Source organism: Ceratotherium simum, chromosome 5, assembly GCF_057802395.1.
Source record: "Ceratotherium simum simum isolate JZ-2026a chromosome 5, ASM5780239v1, whole genome shotgun sequence".
Classification (NCBI taxonomy): domain Eukaryota; kingdom Metazoa; phylum Chordata; class Mammalia; order Perissodactyla; family Rhinocerotidae; genus Ceratotherium; species Ceratotherium simum.
In genome coordinates this window covers 6,097,843-6,124,481 of record NC_141904.1, presented here as the reverse complement: position 1 = coordinate 6,124,481, position 26,639 = coordinate 6,097,843, and the positions used below count along the sequence as shown (strand labels likewise).

The 26,639-nt window shown below is 39.7% G+C and overlaps 1 protein-coding gene across 1 annotated transcript in view; it reads left to right on the top strand.

Moving 5' to 3' along the window:
• Positions 1–11,751: 11,751 nt before the first annotated feature.
• Positions 11,752–26,639, top strand: part of CPB1 (carboxypeptidase B1) — a 33,187-nt gene continuing 18,299 nt past the window's right edge. The window contains exons 1-5 of the mRNA XM_004419271.3: positions 11,752–11,822; positions 11,935–12,010; positions 19,104–19,228; positions 25,916–26,015; positions 26,100–26,201. Of these exons, the coding sequence (XP_004419328.1) occupies positions 11,752–11,822; positions 11,935–12,010; positions 19,104–19,228; positions 25,916–26,015; positions 26,100–26,201 (474 nt within the window). The remainder of the gene's footprint in view (positions 11,823–11,934; positions 12,011–19,103; positions 19,229–25,915; positions 26,016–26,099; positions 26,202–26,639) is intronic.

Below are 26,639 nucleotides of genomic sequence, written 5' to 3'. Positions count from 1 at the left end.
ATACTATATTTCATCAAATCTAAATTGCTATCAATTATAAAATAAACCGTTACTTCATACACCATTAAGAAAAAAGTTACTAATTTTATTATGATATGCTAGTCATCGTAAGAACCATAGCAAATAGAGACACATTAAAATCTGGGTGGGGGAGGGGACACTGAGCCTTTGGTTCAAGAACTATGGCAAGAAGGTGAAGGGTCTCCTCCGCTGGACTTGAGAAAGGAAGATATTTCAAGCAGTTGGAAGAGCGTAAGCAAAGTCATGGATGATTAAAAACACCTGGTCTGTTTGGGCAACTGTGGTATCTGGAAAGACCAATGCTAACTTGAAACAGTCTGTTATCAAAAAGATCTGAGCAATGAAGCAGGCTTTCAACACGATCCGTAGCCCCTTACCTCTGAAACGTGCTTCAGCATCCACAAACTCTCACTGAAGCAGTCTCTTTCAAATGAAGATGTACCGCTCACTTCAGCCTTGAAGCTACCCTCTTTTAAGTCACCCAGGGAGCAGTGACACATTTTCAAGAATTCTGGAACTCAGAAATTAGCAAATTACATTGGCGCTTTAGAATTCTAAAGAAATAGTTTTCTTTTAAAAATATGTGTTACAGGTAAAAGAAAAAAACACACGAATAAGGAAGAATGTCTGTGTGCTTGCACAGATTTTTACTAACAGTATTAGGCAGGCCCAAGCCCAGAATGTGCTATGGTCTATGGGAAAATGTCAAGGATAACAAAATCATTTATTTGGATCACAAAGAGACAAGAATTAGCAAGAAATGGGTCCCTCTTCTTCACTTCACTTTGGGGAGTGAGTATCCTAACTAAAACAGAAAGAAAATAGAAATAAGTACACAACTCCTGGTTTCCCCTGCCCCAGCTTGTCTTCACCTGGAAAGGGTAGAGGGAATCGGGCCCAGGGGAATCAGAGAACAGTAAGAAAGCATCTTGTCCCATTCACTCCAGTCACAGCCTCCGGGCCCAGCTGGACTGTGCAGGAAATCCAGTTTCCCTGGGGGACTGGAAGAACTTGCAGATGTTCAGAAGGAACAAATGCCAATGGATTTTAAAGAAATCAAGTTACCTCTATTCAAGAAAAGCCTCCCACTCAGTACCTGCCGCCCTCTTTGTAGGCAATTGCTGTTGCTTTCCAGCTTGTCACTTCGCAGTTTCCACTCCTCAGGCCATGTTTCAGGGTTTCTTTTGCCCTGGGTACAATTGTTCCACTTCACCTCACAAAACTGCAGCTGCCTACAAGGCCGCCAACCCCTCTGCTCTGCACAGTTCCAGAGAATAATCTATTGGATCAAGCATCGCTTCCATGCTGGCATGTAAGTACCTCACTGTTACTGATGTTGTCTTGTGATTTTATGCTTTAATAGGTTCTTAGGGATGTTGATGGAGCCATCAAAAAGCCATGACCAATGTCTAATATTAACATACTACACGTACACCTTTCTCCCGATTTGTGTCTACAGTCTACATCTGTGTCTACAGTCTTACTAAAGCTCATGCAAGCCGTAGCTTGATTTGGAAGCAAGCTAATCAGTGGACCAGTGGTTCTCAATAGGAGAGATTTAGACCCGAGGGGATATTTGGCAGTATCGGGAGACATTTTTGGTTGTCACAATTCAGAAGGGGTAAGGATGGTTACCACTGGCATCTAATTGCTAGAGTCCAGGGATGCTGCTAAACGTCCTACAGTGCATAGGACAGCCCCCAGAACAAAGAACTATCCAGCCCCAAATGTCAACATTATAAGTGCTAAGACAGAGAAACCCTGCAGTAGTCTAACAAAATATTACAAGTTCCACGACTGTAAACTCCTTTTTCATTTGTCAGTATTCTTAGTATATAGAGTTACAGTACCTGCCACCTTCAAAGACCGAACACTAATAAGAGCCAGAACATGAACCTATTCTGCATACCTGCCATGCATACATTTAAACCAGATTCCGAGATCACCAACATCAGATAAAATAATTCATGTCAAAAACATTGTTGACTCTTTTTTATTCCCGAAATACATATAAGCTATTAATATGCATAAATCATCAACAATTCATAAAATAGGTACATGAAAGAGTAAAGTTCTAATGGTTTCTACGCATAATTTTCACTGATAAACCTATCTCCAGACTGTTTCTCAACCCCATTAAAGCTTTATCTGCGTTACACACGATATCCCTACCATAACCAGGAAGAATGTGGAGTCTCTCTCATCTCAGCAGATTTGAGCCACACACCTCACCCTGCATGGTCAGAGTGTACACTATATTCTGAATCTGCCTGATGCCCGTTACAATGCTCTCACACTGCAGTACTGATGTGTGTGAACATTTTGTTTGTTGGACAAAATGCTAAGTAGATACGAGCCAACGAATGGCTTCAAAAATGAGTTTGAATGAGAGAATGAAAAAGGAAGACTGGGAACGGAAAAAGAGAGAGAGAGAGCGATCTTTTTTTTTTAATCATCAAGGCTTATGCCAGTGATGTTGGGGATAATTACTTCAGCTGTGTCCTTTGCTCTGCCTCTGAAGCCCTGCCATTGTCCACAATTTGTGACTTGGTCCTGCATTTCTCTTGATCAACTTGTCAGCCTGTCAGTTAAAATTTGCCATCAAACAAAACTTTTCCCAACTGCTACCCTTATGCCCATTGGACTTAAACCAGCTACTCTTCCCCACATTTTGTACTATGAACTAAATTGTGTGTGAAAATTACCTTTTATTGACTTTAGCGAGAGCCTTACACAAACAACTGAGGGCAGATTTCAACTGCCCACTGCCAGAACAGCCCTCTGTCCCATCTGTTGGATGCACATATCATTAAGACTTTTATTAGCCTCAGAAATAGAGAACTCATTTTATGGTGTTAGCTAAAAATCTACAAAAGTCCTTGAAAGGCAGCTCTTACTAGTGCTGGTAACCACTGAATCTGAGCAAACGCTGCTCAAGAACCAGACTGGCAACAGACATTAAGATAAAAATGCCTCCAAAAGATAGCACAAAAACGTAACTTCCTGTGTGTAAATTCACATTTTATATTAAACTGCTCAAAGAGAATGTATCTACTGTCCCTCCAAAAGTGGAGACTTTTTAAATTTGTTTTGAAAAAAGAATAGAAACGTTTCCTCAGAAACACTGGAAAAACATAATTTAGTAAAGAAACCACTGTGAAGACATGGAATAAGGATCACCACCAGAAGAAATCAAGAACTTTCTTGGAAATGGAAAAGTTGTAAAAGGCTTAACTATTAGGGGCCCAGGGAGAAGTAATGATCTTTTACCAGAAAAAGAGAATAAAATCATGGAAGCCTAATATGGCTTTCTACAGTTCTGCTTACAATTATGCATTAAACAATTTACCCCTTGTGGATGAGTTCCTAAAGCCTGCTGAGATGTTGCACTTGGAGAAACAAGTACATGCTGTTTTTTCTTCTGTTGTGGTTTATTTTTATTAAAACAAAGGACTTACTACAACTAAAAAAAAAAAAATTCACTTTGCTAAATTTTACTCTTTCCAAGAAGATCGACAGCATGGATGAACATTTGTCCAATGTTTGTAGTAAGTCCAACAATAAAAGACAATGGCTTATACATTCATGCCCAGTCAATGTCCTATGGGCTGGAATTCATAAAATAAAGGCAGCAGATGGCATACCTAAATTTAATTTGCTGTTTGATTTATCCTTGTGTTACCACTCTGAAATGCAGATACTGAATGTTTATCTAACACTGTTAGAAAACACAAGACCATGCTTTGAGCAAGTTTATCATGTAATCTGATGCTGGATCATCAATCCTGAGAATAAAAACTATAGCCCATCCACAGAGGCATCCTCCTCGGATTAAGAGGGTCCTGTCAACAGCCAATCCTCCCTGTATAAGGGATGGCATTTTGTGTGGTTTGGAATCACAACTCATGGCAGTAAAGCAATACCAGAGACCATCAAGAGGAAGAATGTGCCTTTGATTCTGCTGTTCTAATTTGAAGTTAGAGGGTATATTTTTGTGTGTCTCAGCCTTACCTCTCAATGTTCCCTGAGAAACCTGGTGTTTTGTTTGATTGATTGATGTGATCACTTTTTATTGTGGGTTCTTCTCTTGAACACTGTGTTACTGTCTTTGTCCATTAGTATGTATACATCAGACCAAATTCTAGACAACCACAACCTAAAATGGAAACTTCTTGAGTCTTATGTTACTGTTTCTGGCAGCTGTCAAAATAATTCCTGCTGACATCATGTTTAACAGACTTGCCTCTGAGTCAGATCAATTTGGGGAGCAGCATGCCACGCTGCAAAATTAGGTCATTAATTGTGAAGCAAGTTCAACACTCCTTGCATTTGGAGACCAACACTCTGAGGTAAAAGGAAACTGAACAATCAAAGATTCTGGAATCTTCTTTTAAATCTCACTTAAGGTGTCAATTTAGCTATTTAATTCTCAGAGTTCTTTGAAAGTATCTTGTTATTTAAAAGTATGGTGATATAATACCTAGTCCTCCAAAGGGACTGTCAAACATTCCAATATTAAAGTATATCACTCCTAAAGGGTGAAAGTCCAAGTGCTAACTTCCATCATACTCATCATCTTTCTGAGCACTCAAATATCAACTTTTTCAAATGACGCCAGGAGAATCTGTTGTCGACCTGTTTGTTACTCTCAAGTGTCAACCAGCGTGGTTGTCATAGGGTTAGCCTATAAAATCACCTCACAGTAATATACCAGAGAGAAACACAAGAGTCTCAATGACTTAGAATCTGGGAACAGAAAAAACCAACCTGGTGGTTAGAACCAGACTGCCAAATGACAGCATCAGCTACATTATCTGTGTGCCTGGGGGCGGCCCTTCCAAACTAATTTTAAGAATAAATTGAAATTGAACTGGAGCCATGCAAAGTAGAACACAGACCTTTTTGAAGATTCATAGCAGGTAAACAGTAAACAGGTTGTCAGAAAATAGTGACATTTTCTTTTTGGAATTGATTTTATGCTTTTATATCTCTACCCATATGGGATTTTATATTATTAACATTTATTTATTAAAACCCTGCCCTTTCTTCAAAAGGTTTTAAGGAGCTTTAATGTTCTGTTACAGCATTTTAAGAATAAAAATAGTTCCCCATTACCTTACAAGCTAGAATAAAACAAATATTTCTCATATTTAAATAAAGGTAGAAATGTACATCTCTTACAAGTCTGTTTCCAATAAAGTAAAGATGTCAATATGGCAATATATGTAATTTATTCATTTAATAATTCAACATATCTGAGAATTTTTCCCTAAAATCCATAGTCTAATACACAAATCAAAGATAAAAATATTAAGATGGTCTATAAGAATTAACAAAGATAAATGTAGGTACAAAACAGGTTGACTTATTTGGCACCATTACAATTTACCTCCCCGCTCCTCTGTCCTGATTAATTGCCCTCAGCAAGGAACTGGAGCCTAGTTATGCTGTTTTCTTAATTCCTGTTGATAGAGTGTTGATATAAGGATAGAAAGAGAACCAACTACCTTTTAAATAAACCATTCTTCATGAGTTAATCAATCATAAATTGTCCATTTTAATTATCTCCCAAATTCCAAATGGAGATATGCTTGCAGTTTCCAAATATTTGCATGATTAAAGATGTTATCCTTGTTTCAATAAGGAACCTCAAATTGATGAGTCAGGTGGTAAGATTTATGGGATGAAGTTGTCCTGTTTATCTCCCAGCTTTCAAAAACACTGGTCTGCAATTCAGTAACAAACAACATTCCCACCAGAGATATGCAGACTATGCCCATTAACGGTGATGATCACATTTAAATAAAAAAACATTTACCACCATCAGTGATGCCAGAGAGAAAAGCTAGCCAAGAAAGTGTTTACTAGCCTCCCTCTTCATATCCATAAAAAGGCAGTTTATTTGAATATTAAATATAATTACACAAACCTAACAGGCCATTGGTGCACCTGGATAACATTTTCAGGTTGAGTTTGCCCTCCTTGGAGCAATACCAACGACTTGGGTCATCAATCAGTTATACCCACCAAGTTACAGAGAAATTCTGGCTGCTTCACAAACAACTGGACAGTTCAGTTAAGATAAGGGTGTGAGCAGGATTTTCACTGAAGTGACTGAAACAATAAGTTATTTTGATTGGATGCAGATAAAAACAAAAGCTAACTCTTTTCAGAAATAACTACCCATTTAGGAGCTTCCCTCCTCTATCACCTAAAATCCTATTGTGTTCTTAACATCAGAATTGAAGCAACAATGTTCTCCTTTCATAGTAAATCGTCTAGCAATTGATGATAGAATATGAAGATGATGATGACGATGTTGATACAGGATTTCTGAGAGAATAATTTTATATAAATTTTTTTCTATTCAATATATTACAATCACAAATACTGTACAAAGTACTTGAACTCTTCCAAATCATTAGAACTGTTTTCTCTGATTTAAAAGAAATTACAGATCCCCTGATTTCTCTCTTCCCTTGTATCATCTGGTCCTCTAAGAGTGAAGGAGCCCTCTATCTACTCCTCACCCATGAGTTCCAGGTTGCATTCAAGATGAAAGAATGGTGTACCCAGAATCATCAATTGACCCAATTGTTAAATCCACTCTCTAAAACAAAGAAAGATGCCAAGAAAACTACTCCACTTGCATGCCTGGCACAGCAGGGCTTGAAGAGCAAGAATCAAGCCCCTTTCATCTCTCAATACTCCATAGCACTTAGCCCAGTGACCTTAATATTGAAGTCACAATATACTCTTTAGCCTTGAACAAAACAGACTAAGAATCCATATGGCCAAACTTTTAAGTTAATGTGATTCCATTTGTGAACTCAGTCTAGAGTTTCCCAGAGTTTCCCTTAAGCGTCTTAGGCGACGCTTTGTGAAGAAAATGTCCCACTGCCAAACACACTGGAATGCAGCAATGGTCCTAAGTCTTCTAATTTTAGCTGGACTTATCCAACCTGGCACTCTACTGTGAGATATGTTTGGGAATGCTGTATCAGAGTCCCTTTTTGATGATTTACAATACATACTAAAGACTCTAAAAAGCCCGACACTAAAAGAGCATGTTTGTTTTTGTTTAAAGCAAACACATTTGCCCTCAGAACGCTTCCTATTTAAAACCACGGAATATGCTTGGGGAAATGCTTTTCCAGAAACTGAGACATCACATAGGATGAATTATAACACCATGGGGCAGTTTACAGACTCTCCAAAATCTCACACTGTTACATGAAACACAGCAGACACAAAGGTGCCTTTTGGCTTGTTAATCACCAAAGCTGTGCAAAAAACAGAAAAATTTAAATATATAAACATGAGATGGGAAGCAGAAATTTCAATATCTATGGAAAAATTATTGCAACTAACAAAAACAAATTTTAATCACTAACTGAAAATCCTAATTGCCCTCCACTTGGATTCACAAAGCATCAGTTGAAATAAACTCTCTGGTATGTTTACAGTTTCAAGTACAATACCAACAGTTATCCGCAAATGATTATGTCCTCTGTTAGTATATATTTGTCATTCTTTTTAGCCATCCAGGTCGGAACCCCTTCCCTAAGTTTGGAGAATGCTCTAGCTAAGGAGCCATAAGAGGTGGAGACCCTTCCTACTATCAATGTTATAAGTCAGATTCCCACTTGCCCAGTCTCCTTTGTAGCTAGGGCACTGACTTATGACCTTGACTGTCACTGGGAACTGGTGATATACACAAGAGAGCACTGTTCAGGACCCATCCTGTGGAAGGGTGGCGGCAGCAGCAGTAGTAGCTGTATTAGGCATTTTGTGTGGGGCTTATGCCAAGGCTCTAGGGATGGGCATGTGACCTGGGCCTGGCCACCAGCACATCCCATCATCCTGACCACAGAATTGGTTCAAGGAAAGAGAGGCACCCAAGTCAGTCCACTGAGATTCAATCTGAAGATGTGGGTTAGAATTTTGGGGAAGAAGAAACTATCTTTCTGGTAGGATCACCAATCCAGTAGGATGCAAAACTGGATCTGTTACTGGCCATCCTGTTATCATATGGTAGAAGTGACCAAAAAGAGAGACCCAGGCTTAACAAACATCTTTAACTGAACTTGTGAAACCAGCACTATTGTTGAACTTTTCAGTTACATGAATAAGGAGTTCTGCCTTTCATTTAGGTAGTTTAGACCAGGGCTGTTATGGATGATAGAATTGCCCTAGACTGCCACCTTGTAGGCCATGGTGGAGTTTGTGCAATAGCTAATAGATCCTGTTGTACCTTTATTACTGCCTCAGGCAAAGTGGAGCAGTCAATACTGAAATTTAAGAAGAAAGCTACTTGGCTTTCTAAAGCAGACACTGATGGTTTATGGAATTTGTTCAGTTGGTTGGGTCTGGTACCCTGGGGAGGAATGGCTGAGTTACAGAATGGTTTCATCATGCTGCTTGGAGTCCTGTTGATATTAACCTTAATTAAATTCCACATTAGACAAATTGAATGGATTTGGTCCCAGCCCCTGTCAGTCAGATTAATGAGTGACCAACAGAGTAGCGTACTCATGGGAAAATTCACCAGAAGTCAAGAGTGTGTGAAAGGGTAGGTATTGTTGAGAGACAATTCTTCATGGATCCCTCTGTTTCTGCATGTCTTGGGATAGCTTTTATTTTGGACTATCTTTTCAAAGACGTTTGTACAGCAAACAGCTTGGAAGGTAGAAATGGCATCTCCCTATAGGAAAAAAGAAAGATCTGTTTGCCCTCCAGGATAATAAAGCTAATGTCTCCTTTGGGGCAAAGGTTGGGCAGATTTGCTAGCAGCCCCCTCATAAGATTGAGAGTTTCCTAAACTCAGTATACCTCAATTGTGACACAAATCTATGTACCCAGCATAGGTTTGGGCCCACCTAAACATCATCCCCGTAGGACTAGGGAATAAAAGGACTGATACAAACATAAAGTTTATGCTGCCTGCCGTGCCATGTGTAATAAAGTCCTTTGATTCTGACCCAGCAGTTTCATATCTTCTGACAGCATCTGTAAAATTGGCAAGATAACTATTTATCTTGCAGGTAGGACAAAATCTCAGACCCTTCACACTTTTTGACAAAGACCTAGATTAATGTACAGAGATAACATGCTCATGAGTTGAAAGACTTAATATTGTAATTATATTAGCTCTTCTCAAATTGATCTATAGATTCAGTGCAACACCAATGAAAATCCCAGTGAGATTTTTCATAGAAATTGATAGGTTGACACTAAAATATATATGGAAATGTAAAGTTGTTTGAATAGCCAAAACAATCTTGGAAAAGTACAAAGTTGGAAGACTTATATACTATCTGGCCTTAAGAGTTACTATAAAATATAGTAATCAAGACAACGTGATAGTTGTGTAAAATTAGACAAATAGATCAATAGAACACAATAGAAAGCCCAGAAATTATCCCAAACATATATGGCCAAATAAATTTTGACAGAGACACCAGTGTAATTCAGTGGGGAGAGAAAAGCCTTCTCAACAAATAGTACTGGGTCTACTGGATATCCATATTTTAAAAAATTTGTTGGGGCCGGCCCAGTGGCATAGTGGTTAAGTGTGCGCGCTCCACTGCAGCAGTCTGGGGTTCTGATCCTGGGCACACACTGCTTGTTAAGCTATGCTGTGGCGGCGTCTCATATAAAGTGGAAGAAGATGGGCACAGAGATTAACCCAGGGCCAGTCTTCCTCAGCAAAAAGAGGAGAATTGGCAACAGAGGTTAGCTCAGGGCTAATCTACCTCACATTAAAAAATAAAAAAAAACAAAACTTGTTAATCCATACCTCACACCATACATAAAGACCTAAACTACAAAGCTCCTATAAGAAAACGTAGGTAGGGCCGGCCCCGTGGCTTGGTGGTTAAGTGCTCGCGCTCCGATGCTGGTGGCCCGGGTTCGGATCCTGGGTGCGCACCGAGGCACCAGTTCTCCGTCCATCCTGAGGCCGAGTCCCACATACAGCAACTAGAAGGATGTGCAGCTGTGACATACAACTATCTACTGGGGCTTTGGGGGGAAAAAATAAATAAATAAAATCTTTAAAAAAAAAAAAAAAGAAAACGTAGGCAAATATGTTTGAGTCCTGGGGGATAGGCAACAGTTTTTTGGAAAAAAATGTAGAAGTCATAAATTATAAAAGAAAAATATTGATAAACTGAAACTTCATCAAAATTTAAAACTTCGGGGCCGGCCCGGTGGCGCAAGCGGTTAAGTGCGCGCGCTCCGCTGCGGCGGCCCGGGGTTCGCTGGTTCGGATCCCGGGCGCGCACCGACGCACTGCTTGGCAAGCCATGCTGTGGCAGCGTCCCATATAAAGTGGAGGAAGATGGGCACAGATGTTAGCCCAGGGCCGTCTTCCTCAGCAAAAAAAGAGGAGGATTGGCGGATGTTAGCACAGGGCTGATCTCCTCACAAAAAAAAAACAAAAAAAGAAAATTTAAAATTTCTGCTCATCAAAAGATAATATTGAGAAAAAGAAAATGCAAGCCACACACTGGAAAGGAATATTTGCAACTTACATTTCTAACAAAGGACTTGCATCCAGAATACATTAAAACCTGCTACAAAACAATAATTAAAAGGCAAACAACCTATTTCTTTAAAACGGTAAAATTTTTCAATAGATGCTTCACACTGCAGGATTTACAAATGGTTAATAAGTACATGAAAAGATGTTCAACGTCATTAGTATCAAGGAAATACAAATTAAAACCACAATTAGATATCACTGCACACTCACTAGAATTACCAAAATTAAAGAATAATAATATGAAAATGTTGGAGAGAATGCAGAGCAACTGGATACTGGTGGAAGCTTAAGATGGTACAATGACTGTGGGAAAATGTTAGGCAGAATCTTATCATTTAAACCCTCACCTACATTATTATTTAGCAATTCCACTCTTCGATATTTACCTCCCTCCAAAATGAAAACATATGTCAACAAAAAGACTTGTGCAAAAATGTTTCTTGCAGCTTTATTCCTAATAACACAAAATTGGAAACAACACAGATATCCATCAACAGAAAAATGGATAAACAAATTGTGGTATATTCATACAATGGAATATTACTTGTTAATGAAAAGGAACAAACCAATAATACAAACAAAATACTAATAAATCTTAAAAACATTATCTTGAATGAAAGAAGCCAAACACAAAGGGATATATACAGTATGACCTCATTCACGTGACGTTTTAGTACAGGCAAAATTAATGTATGAAAAGCTAGAAATTCAAAAATAGTGGTTGCCAGAGGGAAGTACAGAAATCGACTGGAGGGGTGCTCAAAGGAATCCTTAGGGTGATGAAAATGTTCTGTATCTTGATTGGGATGTTTATTACCTGGGTGTATACATTTGTCAAAACTCATCAAACTCTACACTTAAATCTATAGAATTTATTGTATGTAATTCTCAAATAAAAATGACAAAAAGAGACTACAAAATAGATTTATTTAAAACTCATTTACCTCCAGACTCTTCAAGGCCTGACATCCAAGTTAGATAGGTTGAACTTGAGATTATTTGCTCTGTTTCCACAGGTGTTGAGAGAGATAGACTCTGAGACTTTACACAGCTACTAAGGCAACAATGCCAGGAAAACCATTCATCAAGATTTGACAGTGCCTATTTGCAATCAGGAGAAGAAAACAAAGAACACCCTGGATATAAAAGCAGGTGAAACCCACCCAAAAGACCTAGTAAGCACAATGTTGGTGTTCTTGGTTCTCGTGACTGTGGCCCTAGCATCTGCTCACCATTCCGGTGAGCACTATGAAGGGTAAGTAAGCATCTCCTGAATGAGCAAGTCCCTCTTCCTCACTAGCTCAAAAATTTGAATGCATTACCCAGTTTTAAATTTTCTCTTATTCTTTTGCTATCTCACCATTCAGTGAGAAGGTGTTCCGTGTCAATGTTGAAGACGAAAATCATGTCAGCTTACTCCAAGAGTTGGCCAGCACCAACCAGGTAAACAATTCTATACCACAGGTTTGCTTCACACTTAGTTTAAAATCTTAGATTGCACTGTGATTCCATCAAAGGAAGAATGACATGAAATATTAACTATAGCACTGTTGTACCAAGAAATAAAATCTTGAGAAACATTTAGTGCCACAATACCTTCTTTTTCTGCCTAGATTGCCATAAGCCATATAGTATTATAAATCCATGGTAACTTTTAAAAGAGCTGACAGAGCATGACAACTGGATGAGTTGGAACTGTCACAAAGGTCATAGAACATCTAACATACAGTCACTTCCCTTCTAAGGCAAAAGAGAAAAATGATCAACTTGGATATTACTGAAAACCTGGGCTTTTGTCCAACTTGAAATTCGTTTCCACAATCCATGTATCATCCGTTCTCTTTGATTTTCCTTCATTCCAAATCAAACAGCTTGAGTGTTCATGACCTTGATTCAGGCCCTCTTAATGATATGACATGAGAGGGAAAAGAAAGTAAAAACCCATGGGTGATTTCCATACTTTTATTTTTAAGAAACCAAAATCTCTATTCTACTTTTAAAAAAATCCACTGTATATGGGATGAAAACTGACATTTTTAATTATATGTAGAGTGGCAGGAAGTTATTGCTGATCACAAACAGTTCACTTGGGCCAATGCTGTTTCTTCAAGAGTATATAAAGCAAAATAATCTACTAGCTCCTAGATTTCTATCCATCCATCTATCTATCTATCTTTTAATAGTTTTTTTTTTTTAGCTTTTAAGGTGTGGAGGAAGAATGAAGAAGGTAAAGGGTGTCATAATCTGAAACAGGTTCAGAAGTTTAGAATTGAAAGAGAATATAAAGTTATCTATTCTAGTCTTCCACTCAAATCGGGAATTTCCTCCATGGAAATAGCAACCCTAGTTGCTAGCCCTAATAAAACCTGTTTGAGTATTTCCAGGGATAGTAAGAATACTGCTTTTCAGAGTAGCCCATTTGCCTTACAAATCATTTTAATTGTTATGCTGAGCTGAAAGCTACCTTCTCTAACTTTGACCCATTGGACCTAGCTGAGCCAAATATTGTCTTCCCTCTAAGATTTATCTTTTCCAGATCCTCCATCATTTCTCTTAGCATTCGTTTACAGACACTTGATCATTCCAGCCACCTCTGGATACAGCTCAGTCTTTCTGTCTATATTTCTTTTTTAAAATGTGGCTCGCAGAATTGACAAGGGACCTCCAGGTGTGCTCTGATTAATACATACTGCAGGACCATTGTCTGCCTTCACTTGTAAAGCAGACATTTATTAACGGGGCTTAAGATTCTTTTTAGCATCTTGAACAGTTGTAGAACACTCTTAGCTTATATTAAACCTACGGCCAATCAAAACCATTAGGTTAGGGCCGGCCCTGTGGCTTAGTGGTTAAGTGCGCGCGCTGCAATGCTGGTGGCCCGGGTTCGGATCCCGGGTCCGCATCGAGGCACCACTTCTCCGTCCATCCTGAGGCCGAGTCCCACATACAGCAACTAGAAGGATGTGCAGCTATGACATACAACTATCTACTGGGGCTTTGGGGGGAAAAAAATAAAATAAATAAAATCTTTAAAAAAAAAAAAAAAAAAAAAACCATTAGGTTATTTTTTTTCTCACATGAATCACCCTCAAGCAGGATATTCTTCCTTCTGTGTTTGCCTAATTGATTTTTTTTAACCTAAATGCAGGATTTTAGATTTACTCTATTAAAATTTACCTTGATAGGGGCCAGCCCCGTGGCTTAGCGCTTAAGTGCGCACGCTCCGATACTGGCGGCCTGGGTTCAGATCCCAGGCGTGCACCGACGCACTGCTTGTCCAGCCATGCTGAGGCGGCATCCCACATACAGCAACTAGAAGGATGTGCAACTATGACATACAACTATCTACTGGGGTTTTGGGGAGAAAAAAGGAAAAAAAAGAGGGTGATTGGCAATAGATGTTAGCTCAGGGCCGGTCTTCCTCAGCAAAAAGAGGAGGATTGGCATGGATATATTAGTTCAGGGGTGATCTTCCTCACAAAAAAAAAAAAAAAATTTTTACCTTGATAGCCTGTTCTCAGCATGTTGAGATCCTTTTAAAAATGAATTCAGCGATCCAGGGAAATAATTCTTCCCCCTAACTTTGCATCACCAGCAACTTTGATGAGCATGCCTTCTCGACTTCTATCTTTGTCACTGATAAAGAAAAATATTACGTAAGTCGGGGCTCAGCACAGAAATAGAGGCCTCCTTCAGTTCATTCACTCAATACGTATGTATCTTGAGTCTCCAATGTGCCAGACACAGTGTTAAGTACTGAAAGTGACTCATTAACCATCTCTCCTCAGATAAGTTTGCTCAACTACCCACGTCACTGGGGTGTTACCTAGAGCTAACACTGTGCTTTCCATCTTGTAAAGAAGAATATAAATGCAGACTTGCCAAACACTTGGCTAAGATCCAGATTCAGCATTCTACCAGGCTAGGGGTCTCTTTCAATAATAAGATGAAGTTAATTGGGCCTGACTTATTCTCGCTTTAAACCGTCCTGGCTCCCAGGGATCACAGCTTTCTTTTCTAAGCATTCACAACCCATCTGCTTCCAATTTTCTCTGCATCTCTGCCAGAATCCATGCCAGGCCCCAGGAGCTCCTGCTTCTGGGATTCACCTGTCTCCCTGTTTATGTAATCCAAGACTTGCCCCCTCCACTCCTCAGTGATCCCTTCAAGCTCTGATTCCTCCAAGATTGCTGAGAAAACTCTGCAATCATATCTGCAGTGTTTTCTTAGTTACCTAAAATATAGTGCTTTACAGTGGTCAAGAGCAGAGAATCTGGGCTCAGACTACCTGGATTCAATTCCTGGCTCTCCCACTTGCTCGCTGGACCTTGGACACACACCTCCCTGTGTCTCAACTTTGTCATTTGTCAAATGAGGAGAATAATAGTATTTACCCTATAGGATAGTTGTGAGGTTTAAAAGAATTAATATAAATAAAGCACTTAGAAAGAACTTATAGAATGAGATCTATATAAGAGTTTGCTATTATTAGCATCATTCGATCTGGGATTTTGAATGCAATTTACATAATCCCCTCTTTCCTCATCTATCTTGGGCCTCAATGTTCTCTTTCCAAAGAAGATATTTCTGCTAAAATCATAACATGTGAAAAATTCTTTACTTATGGTACTTTTATTTCTCAGTAGAAGTAGAAGCAACAAGAGATAGTGTAATTCCTCGGAAAAGACAAAAACCAAACAAGAGTTAAATAGGGCTACTTCCTCTCTTCCAGGTGCAAACGTCATGTTTTAGCTCCAAGCAGTGAAACCACATGTTTCCTCTTTATTCATTGTATTTCCAACGTGATTGAAAAAGAGATTTTTATTCTCCTCAGGAGTCTTGCGAGCGCAGCATGTTCTGGACTGCAGCCTTCCTGATAAGATCGTGCAAGGGCATCTAGTCTTTGTATTCATCCTTGGCCGTGTGTCCTTCCTCCCAGCTTTTGAACATGTCCTTTCAAAAGGTGAATGTGTTGGAGAGATCTGCGACCACTGGACACCAGCAGCCTCCTCCTTTTCATCTGTCATTTTGTATAGCAAGGATTTTATTTCATCTCCTTGCAATCAGGGTTGCACTTGGTCCTTTACTGGAAACATTCACCATAAAACCTACTCTCTTTTCTCTGTACTTCCTTCAACTCTGTTTCTCTAGTTTAAGGTGCATGTTCGTCTATGCCCAGAGTAACATGGGCACAGTCTTCCAATGTTCCCATCGATCCCACTGCACTAGGAAGTTCCTCCCTGCTGTCTGGAATTAGGCCTAGAGTAGAAGTCACTTCCTCTTCCAACAAGAAAGGAAAATTCCATCAAGGTAAATGAAGAGTCTATCAGATGCTCACCTTACAGTCAAGTGTAATGTGAAGAAACAAATTTGTGCAAATTTGTAAAGAACCAAAGATCTCCAACACCAATATTTATTATTTTATATGCCCATCCTATTCCCAAAAGAATTTAAAGTGGATACACTACTTTATTTTCTTTTTGTGCTGGTTTTGTGATATATTTTAGGAAGGATTCTTTAGTTATTAGCCAGCTGGCTGATTAAGTTGTCATTCCCACAGTACTATCACTTAAAGATATTCCTTTTATCTTCCAACAAATGTTCTTTATGGTTCTTTGTCACTCAGCTTCCTGGATTTATAATTTTATAACCTCAGTTTTATAACTTTTTAACATATAATTCAATTCTACACATCTCATATCATATATTTTACTCCATTTCCATATTTCAGACATAGATCTCATTCACAAGGTCTTGGTAATTACTGACATTTGTATTTATCTCCTTGTGCTAATATTTTGAGCCTATTACTTGTATCCATACTTGATGCACTGGTAAACATCTATGAGGCTACAGTGTTGCTCCCGATTTTTGGCTCCACTGGGGATTAACTCCAGTATAGCAAATCTGCATCATACTTGCAGGACTCCATAGCGTTGGATGTTAGTATGTTTGCTGACAAATTTTCTCCACGTAAACTGAAGTTTTTCAGGGCCCTTAGGTTAGGTCTGCAAGTCTTCTGTCAAACATATTTATGAGATTTCTCCACCCCATTTTAAAGAATCTATCATTGTCACTGCAGAATCTTAAAGGTAATTCTCTCAGATAGATAGATAGATGATAGATAGATAGATAGATAGATAGATAGATAGATAGATAGATAGATAGATTGATAGATATAGATATAGAGAGACATCTATGTATATCTATATATATAGATTTCCCCCAATATTTGGCAGAGCCAAGACCAATGGGAAAGAGGTTAGTAGATTAGGGAAGGCAACTTTCAACTTAATATCAGGAAAACACCACTCATAAGGCAATTAGGCTGTTCTGAAGTAGTACTAGAAGTACTCAACCATCACCAAGGATATTGTGCAGGTGTTTATTGCTCTAAGTGGACAGCTAGCATCTTAATATATGTTCTTCCAGACAAAGATTCAAGGGCAAAGATTTCATTTGGGAAGTGCAGGGAGCACTGGTAGAGAAGTGAGGCGTGATACAGAGAGGGGAAGGCAGCCAATAAAGGGGGCACTATTAAGCCAGCTACCACAGAGAATGACTAGAGCTTAATCCTACAAAAACTCTAAGAAAGGGTGCAAATCACACGCTTCAGAATTATCCCACCTGAGAGGTGAAGGAATTGGAGTATTTAGACATCCACTTTCCAGGGTCATTGGTTGAGCACTTCTGTGGAAAGAGTTATTTCTTTTGCTCCTCCTGCCTGCCGAAAGCTGTTAGCTTGGCTTTTTCTAGTTCTGGGGGAAAGTGCTTTCCAGCACAGAGACACAGATCTCGGCCATGGGGAGGACCCTGAGCACACCGAAAGGGCCCAGGGTTATGTACAGACAGGGCACTGTCAAGTTGCCTCCAGACGCTTGGAGGACTTTATGTGTTTTATCAATTCTAATCTCTGTGTCTATAATAGATACACTTCCCTCTCCCATCCCACCTTGGAGTGACAAGCATTTATTAGGAACACAAATTCAGAGTTAACACTTAAAAATATGCCTTCTCCTGTAACGTGCTTATCTTCAGTGCCCTTCTCTTTACAATGCTGGCTAACTAGAATTCATCACCAGCCTCTTGTTTTCTCTGTCCTTATCATGGCATGCCTTTGTACTTCCTCCACTATCTTTTAACTTCTTCTCATCTTTGACTCACTAGATCACATTCTGTAGCCAATCCTTATCAAATCATCAATACTGTCTCTTTTCAACAGCTTAGTGACAACCACACACACTTTTTCTTCTGGAATCCCTCCTGCTGTAATTCTAATGCCCCTGCCTCCATTGCTCTGACATTCCCTATGGCCCTGACTCAGAATCGGCACCCACAAGACATCTACAGTGGTTTGAAGATTACCAGGACAGGAAACAGGCTATTGGAGTCTACACAGGTGTATCTACAATTGAGGCATCATAATATCTTACCTCATCAGTTTCTATTAAATAGCTTCTAAATCTGCCCAAATTCCCTTCCAAGTTTCCAACCAACAGTTCCAAATATCACCAACAGTCACATCTCCCACCTGAGACTAGCTCATAAACAACTGAACAGGGATTGGCAAGACACAGGGGCAGAGAAAGATGCAATGTCAGGCTCACCTCAGGCTTCTAGACATTTACTCAGCTCAAGGAAGGAACAGGAAAACACATACCTATGAGACGCAGCATGTCCTTGGTTAATATTTTTCCATGGAAAAAGGAGATTTGACACCACACATCCACAAAGAAAAACGTTAGAATTATCAAACATGTCCTCCTGTTATTTTGTGCATAATTTTCTCTAAAATCTCCCCCACAAGGACAGAAGCCATGTTTGATTTACCCACGAGTATATTCCTGTTCTCAGGCACAGAGCCAGCACGTGGTAGGTCCTCAATAACAGCTGATGAATAACTGAACAAATGAAAATGTCAGCACATTACTGGCTCCTCAAGAGTATTTTGTTTCTGGCCGTAGTGCCAAGATGACCACTGTGGAAAGATACATTTTTCCTCCCTGATGTATCCTCCACAGCTCAGGGATCTTCCTGGTTCTACACATTACTGTGACATGTATAGCACTGAGTTCCAAGATAAACTCATAAAATAAGTCCATTAAAAAGTAAAAAAGAAAGCTCAATTTCTCTCTATTAAATTTTGTGACTCTAGTTAATTCATCATCATTCATTCAACACATTATCCCTGACCACAAACATTGCTATGACAATAAGCAACCGCTCCAGAAAATCAATAAATAGAAAAGAGCAGTTATAGAATACTGCAATTAACTAGCATTGTGGGAAATAATTATATGTTCTTCATGCTTGTTGACAATCAATTTAGTTTATGTATGTGTGTGTAAACATTTTTATTGACATCTAACTGCTTGGTCCCAACTCTTGTTCACTCAAAGGAGATATGTTTAAAGATTTCATGGATAATTTGAGTTCGAAAATAACCCAATGGAGTACAGCAATAGTGTGCTTGCTGATGATAATTCACCTATTGAATTATAGGTGTCCAATACAATATATGTTATTCCTTATTCAGATTGACTTCTGGAAACCAGATTCTGCCACACAAATCAAACCTCACAGTACAGTTGACTTCCGTGTTAAAGCAGGTGATAGTGTCACTGTGGAAGACTTTATGGAGCAGAATGAACTACAATATGAGTAAGTTTATGTTTTATAGCTATTAAAATTCTCTCCCACGTATGCTCTCATCTGAGCCTCTGAATAACCCTGGGAAAGTAAAAATAAGACCAAAACCATAGCTTCCCCAGGACCCCACAAATAGGTCATGGCAGAGCTGGCCCTGGATTTCAAATCTTAAGACTTCAGGCCGGGTAGATTTTGTGTTTAGTTGTTGCTCTTATAAAAATGGCTGTGACACTCAAACCCCAAATCCTCAGCCAGGTATCTGAACTGCTACTGGTTTACAAATGATATACAGACTACAGGCCAAACCAACAGACACTCTATTATCAGCTAGACACAGTTTTAATCCCAAATTGTATCCAGTCTTCTCTCAGGTGAGCAGCCAGACCTATTGCGAGCCATGAGGGCTCTTCATGCTCTTTCAGATTAAGGACCAGACTACAGTTAGATTGAGTGGTACTTCTGTCCTTTTTTACCCCAAGGTCCCACCATTATCTCTAATAGTAGGAGAAGGCATGGAGAGAAGGACTGAAAGAAAGGAAAGTGGTTCTCCAAAGGCCTATAATAGAGTTAGCTGAGCTGATCACCCCACATCTCCTCTCCCCAAATACCATGCTGTTCCATCTAAGCCTTTTTTTTATGAAGATAGTTATAGTTTTGTTTTGTTTTGTTTTTGAGGAAGATTGGCCCTGAGCTAACATCTGTTGCCAATCTTCCTCCTTTTTTCCTTTTTTCTCCCCAATACCCCAGTAGATAGTTGCATGTCATAGTTGTACACCCTTCTAGTTGCTCTATGTGGGACATTGCCTCAGCATGGCTTGATGAGCAGTACATAAGTCCGCGCCCAGGATCCAAACCGGTGAACCCCAGGCCACTGAAGCCTAGCATGTGAACTTAACCGCTACACCACCAGGCTGGCCCCCATCTAAGCCTCTTAAGATGAGAATATCCTCCTCAGGAAAGCAGTGCCCACTTGTTGATCCAACAAATAGATAGTGAGTGCCTATATATACCAAGGACCAAAAAGGATAGATACAGCCCTACCCCCTTCAGAGGAGACCAGACTTTAAACAAAGAATTGCAATAATGTGTAAAAAATGTCAAGGCCCAGCCCCAGTGGCCTAGTGGTTAAGTTCGGCATGCTCCACTTCAGCAGACCAGGTTCAGTTCCCAGGTGCAGACCTACATCACTCGTCAGTGGCTATGCTGTGGTGGTGGCTCACATACAGAAAGAGGAAGATTGCCAGCAGATGTTGGCTCAGGGCAAATCTTCCTCAGCAAAACAAAATGTCAAGAAGAATAAAGAGCTGGAGATGCAAGGGAAGAGACCAAGTCTAGGGGTCAGGGAGGGCCACCCTAGGAAATGAGGCTTCAGCTGAGAATTGAAGGATGAGTAGGAGTTAGCCAGATGAAGACAAGGAAAAGTCATACTCTAGACAGAGAATAGACTACACGCTAAGGCTTAGAAATAGGAGAGACCATATTGACCTGGAGGCATCTGTCCTAGAGAGAAGGAGGAAGTAAGGTCTTTAGACCAAAACAGAGTTCTTCCTCCAGGGAGCAGATCAGCGAGGAGCAAAGAGATAGTCTCAGGCTCCAGTCCTGAACATCTGAATGTTATCCAACAATCCCCCACCACGAGCTCAAGTCTTCATTAGATTTTGAGAAAATGTAACCTACATAATTTTAACAGAAATTCTCTCTTGTTTTTCACATCTTAAAGATATAAAATAGTATTTATGGTAGTGGAGATGTCAGAATTATCACCTATAAAATCTGTACCTCCATCAGGAGAAGTGGTGCAGCATAAAGCAACAAGTAAGTGCTTTGGAAAAAAACAGACCAGATTCAAATCCCAGCTCTGCAACTTCCTGGTTGTGTGACCGTGGGTAATTTGCTTAACCTTTCTGAGCTTCAGTTTCCCTATCCATAACATGAAGCCATAATGTCTCTCTCAAAGGGCTGTTGAGAAGATGAAATAAAACAATATATAAATGAATTGCAACTGATATTACTATTGCTGTGAATGCTGCTATGGTTTCTTACTGTACAAAGAGGGAGATTATACATTTTTTAAAGGTCAACAGAAACTGTTTTGTTTAACTCTGTTTTATCATGCTTCACACAACTTAGCTATCTGCTTCTGCCTGAGGGAAGTGTCAAAATGTGACCTTAAGAATTGACTGTTGATTAAGTGCTCGCGCTCCGCTGCTGGCGGCCTGGGTTCAGATCACCGCTTGTCAGGCCATGCTGTGTCAGCGTCCCATATACAGTAGACGAAGATAGGCACAGATGTCAGCCCAGGGCCAGTCTTCCTCAGCAAAAAGAGGAGGATTGGCATGAATGTTAGCTCAGGGCTGATCTTCCTTACCAAAAAAAAAAACGATTGACTGTCTTTTTAAAACAAAGATATAACATGGTAAGTTTCAAAATGTGATTAAGATTCATGGCTGTCACATTTTCCTCTTCTTATTACACTAGGAAGAACTTCTAAAATCTTAGAGTTTAGGAGGCTTTAGTAACACTCAAAAAGATGAGTTTCTTTATAATTCTTTAAGAAAAACAAAAGGAAGATCAGCAACCATAGCTAACCCTAGCCACCTGAACGATGTCCTAATTCTACCCATATCACAAAGTAGTAAAATGGCATAATCGCATATCAACCCCCTTTTGTCAGGTGGAAAACTTTCTGGGAATTGTGTACGAATGTTGTCTCATCTAGAAGACAGGACATTCCCCAAGGGCTAAGATCCTGTTAATTTTAGCCTCTCTGTTCAGTGCTTAGCACATTCATAGCATATAACATTCTAAATATTAAATAATAATAAGTCCCTAGAAATCCTGGAGAAGCACACCAGCAATATCCTTGCTGGGGCCACAAGCAGTCCTTGTGCACCCCATTGTGACCTTGTATGAGAACTAATTGTATTTAGACAGTTTCCTGCCTAAGAATTTGCAGTTGTGTTTGTATTAACAGGAACCATCTACTGCACAAGTTCCACCAAAATAGCTTTTCAGATTTTTCAACGGTTCCAACCCTCTTCACCAAGGCTTGTATCATCTGGCAGCTTTAATTAGATTCTGAATTACCATGGGAAAAAAATTCAAAATGTGTGCACCAAGAAAAATAATTGGATTTTCAATGCTTCTGTTGCCCCTTAGGTACAGAAAGACTAGGAATTGGATGGTGTAAATCTCCAACTTATGGTTCTGAAGCCAAGCCGACAGAACCTTTTGGTGGGCTGCCCTTCAGAGAATCCCTTCATACAAATTGCACAAAGGTCATCTTTGCCCCATCTAACCCAGGGAGAGACTGATCGTTGCTAACTGCTTGTAATACTGTTTTCCTGCATATTTCAGATGCACACAGGAGAGTGTCCTTGCACAGGAATAGGTACACAGTAGCGTTCTTCAATAGCAATGGGCACGTGGTCTGGGAACAGAGCAAATGCTCCTTTTTCAAGAATTTGAAAGGAGGGGAAAACTAAGTCATGTCTCTCCTTCTCAGACATTGTGTTCCTCGCTTTGGTGGGAGTCTCTGTTACCTAATTTGTCCGCATGTTAAAAAAAAAAAAGGAGAAGACGTTAGATGGCACTATAAAAGGAACATATAAAAATATAAAATAGTGTCCATGCCTCTGTATTTCAGAGCTGTAATGCAGTCCCTATTACAGTGAGAGGCATTGTTTTAATCTCCAAGAATAGAAGCTCATTACTTAGTAATAATATTTTGTAATATAGCTAAAGTAGTGCTTTGTCTTGAATCTAATGAAATCAAATAATCATAGAGCTGGAAAGCATCATTTGAGGTCAATCCCTCGCCTTCAGGCAAAAGTCAGCACCGCATTTCAACCTCATTCCGATGCTCTTTTGCAAGTTACTAGAGGACACTTTACTCTCGAGTGTCATCTTAAATTTAACTGTTTTTTATGCTTCTTTGTCCTGATTATTGATGAAAATGCTTAATATTTAACGTAGTAATAACTCTAACAGAATGTCTCATTTTAGTACCGAACAAAACACTAACCCCCACACGGTCACTGATTCTCTTAAATAATTTGAATTTGAGATCGGGGGCAGGAGAAAGGAGAGCGACATGCTGTGGAAACTCTGCTCTCCCTCCACTCAGAGCTGGTTCCTGATAGCTCAGAGATCGCCGTGGTTATGGTCTTAGACACAAACGTCTACTGAAGGTCTTGAGGCTGTGGAAGGCCTGGGAGCATTTAGTTGATGGTTTCTTTTCTCTGGGCACCCACTAAGAAGCCATGTGACCTAGACAATATTTTACTTGCTCACTGACAATGGAAAATCTTGTTAAAGTGAAAGTAGATGTCATTTACCATTTCCTCTTGGATTTTTAGTTTTCTCATTCGGTCAGAGAAGTTCATCCTTGTTAGGCAGGATTTGTTCTTTGAAATTGCTGATCTAGGAATATAGGCATTTTCTTAAAGGTTTCTGCCAGTAGATTTTTTTTAAGTTTTCAAGGTTTTTGTTTTGCTTGTTTTGCCTTGTTTCTGTTCATTTGTTTTTAGTTTTTAGTTATATTTGAAAATCATTTTCCTAAACTATCTCTATTCTAGGTGTTTTCCTGGAGTTTATGAAGGTGGTAACTGGCAACTTTACTAGAGTTTAATTTTTTTTTTCACAAACTTTGGAAGACATCTACGTAAACGACCAAGGCCTATGGATTTGAGTCAAGTCATCGCATTTCAGAACTGAAAATGACATTGAATACCAGCTAATCAAATGCCCCATTCTAAAAACTATGAAATTAAGGCCCAGAAATTAAATTATTTTTCTGAGTTAGGCAAAATGATGACCCTGATCTAATTCTGGATTCTTTCTACTTCCATCCTATTCCCTAACAATCCAATTTGGGTGTTGAATATAATTATAGCACTTACCATGATCATTGTTCCTAACTGTAGCAGGCAGAATAATGGTCCCACCAAAATGTCTACATCATAATCCCCAGAACATCTGAATAGGTATTCTTACAAGGCAGAGGAGGTAGGGTTATAGATGGAATTAAGGTTGCTAAGCAGCTGAACTTAAAATAGGGAGATTATCTGGGATTGTCCAGATAGGTCCAACGCAATCACAAGGGTCCTTAAAAGTGGCAGAGGGAGGCAGAAGAGGAGGTCAGAGTGATGCGACGTGAGAAGGACTTGAGCTGCTATTGCTGGCCTCAAAGATGAAGGAGAAAGGCAAAGAGCCAAAGAATGTGGGCAGCCTGTAGGAGCTGGAAAGGGCAAGGAATCCGCTTCTCCCCTGGAGCTTCCAGAAAGGAGCATATCCTTGTTGACACCTTGATTTTGGCCCAGTGAGACCTGTGTTGAACTTCTAACCTACAGAACTGTAAAATAATAAATTCACGTTGTTTTAAGCCACTAGGTTTGTGGTAATTTACAGCAGCCACAGAAACTAATACACTAACAAAGTACTGACGGATGCTCAACGGGAAATGTTCTTCCCACAAAATAAATACTAAAATCTGCTCCTTTCCCCCTTTTTAAAAAAATGCTACCTTAAGACAGTTAAGACTGTTAAGACAGTATTTGCCTCTCGCTAGGAAGCAAATATCATTTGGTATTAATTTATTGCATTTTCCATAAACAGATACAAGTTCATGCCCAAGTTAACGAAATGAAGGAGGGACCAGGAGGGAGGTTCAGAGGATGTCCCTGACATACTTCATCAGAATGCCCTTGGGCAGCCGGAGGAGAAGCAGACTTTTGATGTGCAGCTGCAATTCTCTGTGTGTCAGATAAAAACATTTCAAGGCTTGACTGTGGATAATAGAAGTCTCGCAAACTAGCCTCTGTCTGTAATAGTCACAGTACTGTGATCAAGGACGTTAATGCTCATAAAAGTTTGTCCCTTCAGAGCACACTTTCCACTCAAAAGTAGCAAAGAGAAACAAAGTCAGACATACCCACACCTTCAGGCCTGCTTCTTATAGTAGGAACTTGCACCTGAACAACAATTTATAGAAATAAGTAGGCCTCGAAGGCTCTGTCACCAATTTTCATATTACCTTGCTACAGAACCATTCTTAGATTACTTTAAACCAGCCAAAAGACAGGCTAGCAAAAACCTGCTCTTTAAACCCAAAATATATTTAAAATTTTTCAAGTATTAGACAAAAACTTGTTCTTCTTTTGTCTAATAAATCTTTAGCTTGTTAATATTTCTGAATTTCCACCCATCAAGGTAGTTTTCTCAAAAACCTAGAGAAAGGCCTCAGGTGACCAACAGTCCCAGTTTACCTGGGACTGAGTAGGTTCCTGGGACATGGGACTTTTCATGCTAAAAGCAGCCAAGTCCCGAGGAAGAAAGACCATATAGAGGGCTCAAGTGCATGGTGTCGTGTGGCAGCCCAAGGCCCTGACCCAGAATGCCCCCGGTACCAGAGGAAACCGTTCTCTGAGTTTAGGGTCCAAGGACACCCAAACACGTGAAGTTTGGGCCGAGGAAGAGCCTGCCTTGCTCCCACTCTCCAGTACCCTTCGTGATGGTTTACTCACTCTTTGTGATGAGCAGCTCAGGTCGAAGGGCATCAGGAACAATCAGAGGACACACGTGACCACATGGACCAGATGGCATGCTGTACCATCTACTAAAGCCGCAACTCTGGGTTTCTGCATGTGTTCACCGGGAAACACGCTTATTCACAGGAACACCCACTTTGGTTTATTGCAGGGTATTGATAAGCAACCTGGGATCTGTGCTGGAGGCTCAGTTTGATAGCCTGGCCCGTGCGACTGGACACAGTTACGTGAAGTACAACAACTGGGAAACGGTAGGATGTGCACATGGTTTAGACAGACACTTGGGAATTGAACCAAGAACATCACATTAATCCACAAATGGTTCCGTTTGGTAGATAGAGGCCTGGACTCAAGAAGTCACCAGTGAGAATCCAGACCTCATCTCTCGCAGTACCATTGGAACCACATTTGAAGGACGCACTATATACCTCCTCAAGGTAATCATTTTTAACCATGACCTTGCCATGTCTGAGGGCTAAATCAATGAATTCTAACACATTAACATCTGTTTCACAGACATGCTTATGCCAAACATTGTTATAACTCTTTCCCTGCCCATATTCCCCAGGGAATCCAACAGATTCCCTAGCTTCTTCTGTTGTATGTAGAATTTTAAATCATTATTTTGATTTATTCAAAAGGAAAAATGCAATAAAATAAGAGAAGTCCTATAAATTTAACCACATTCCTGTAAGCAATGTAAATGATCATCTACCTTGATGAAATTCTTCTCTCCCAGATGTTGTTTGCAAATCCATTTGTTAAAGAGGTTCATAAACTTCACATCTATTAGACATTACAAAGCATATCGACAATTTGTTTCTGTCATCCTCTAATGTCATTTTTGTCATGTAATTCTAATGAAGAAAATAAAA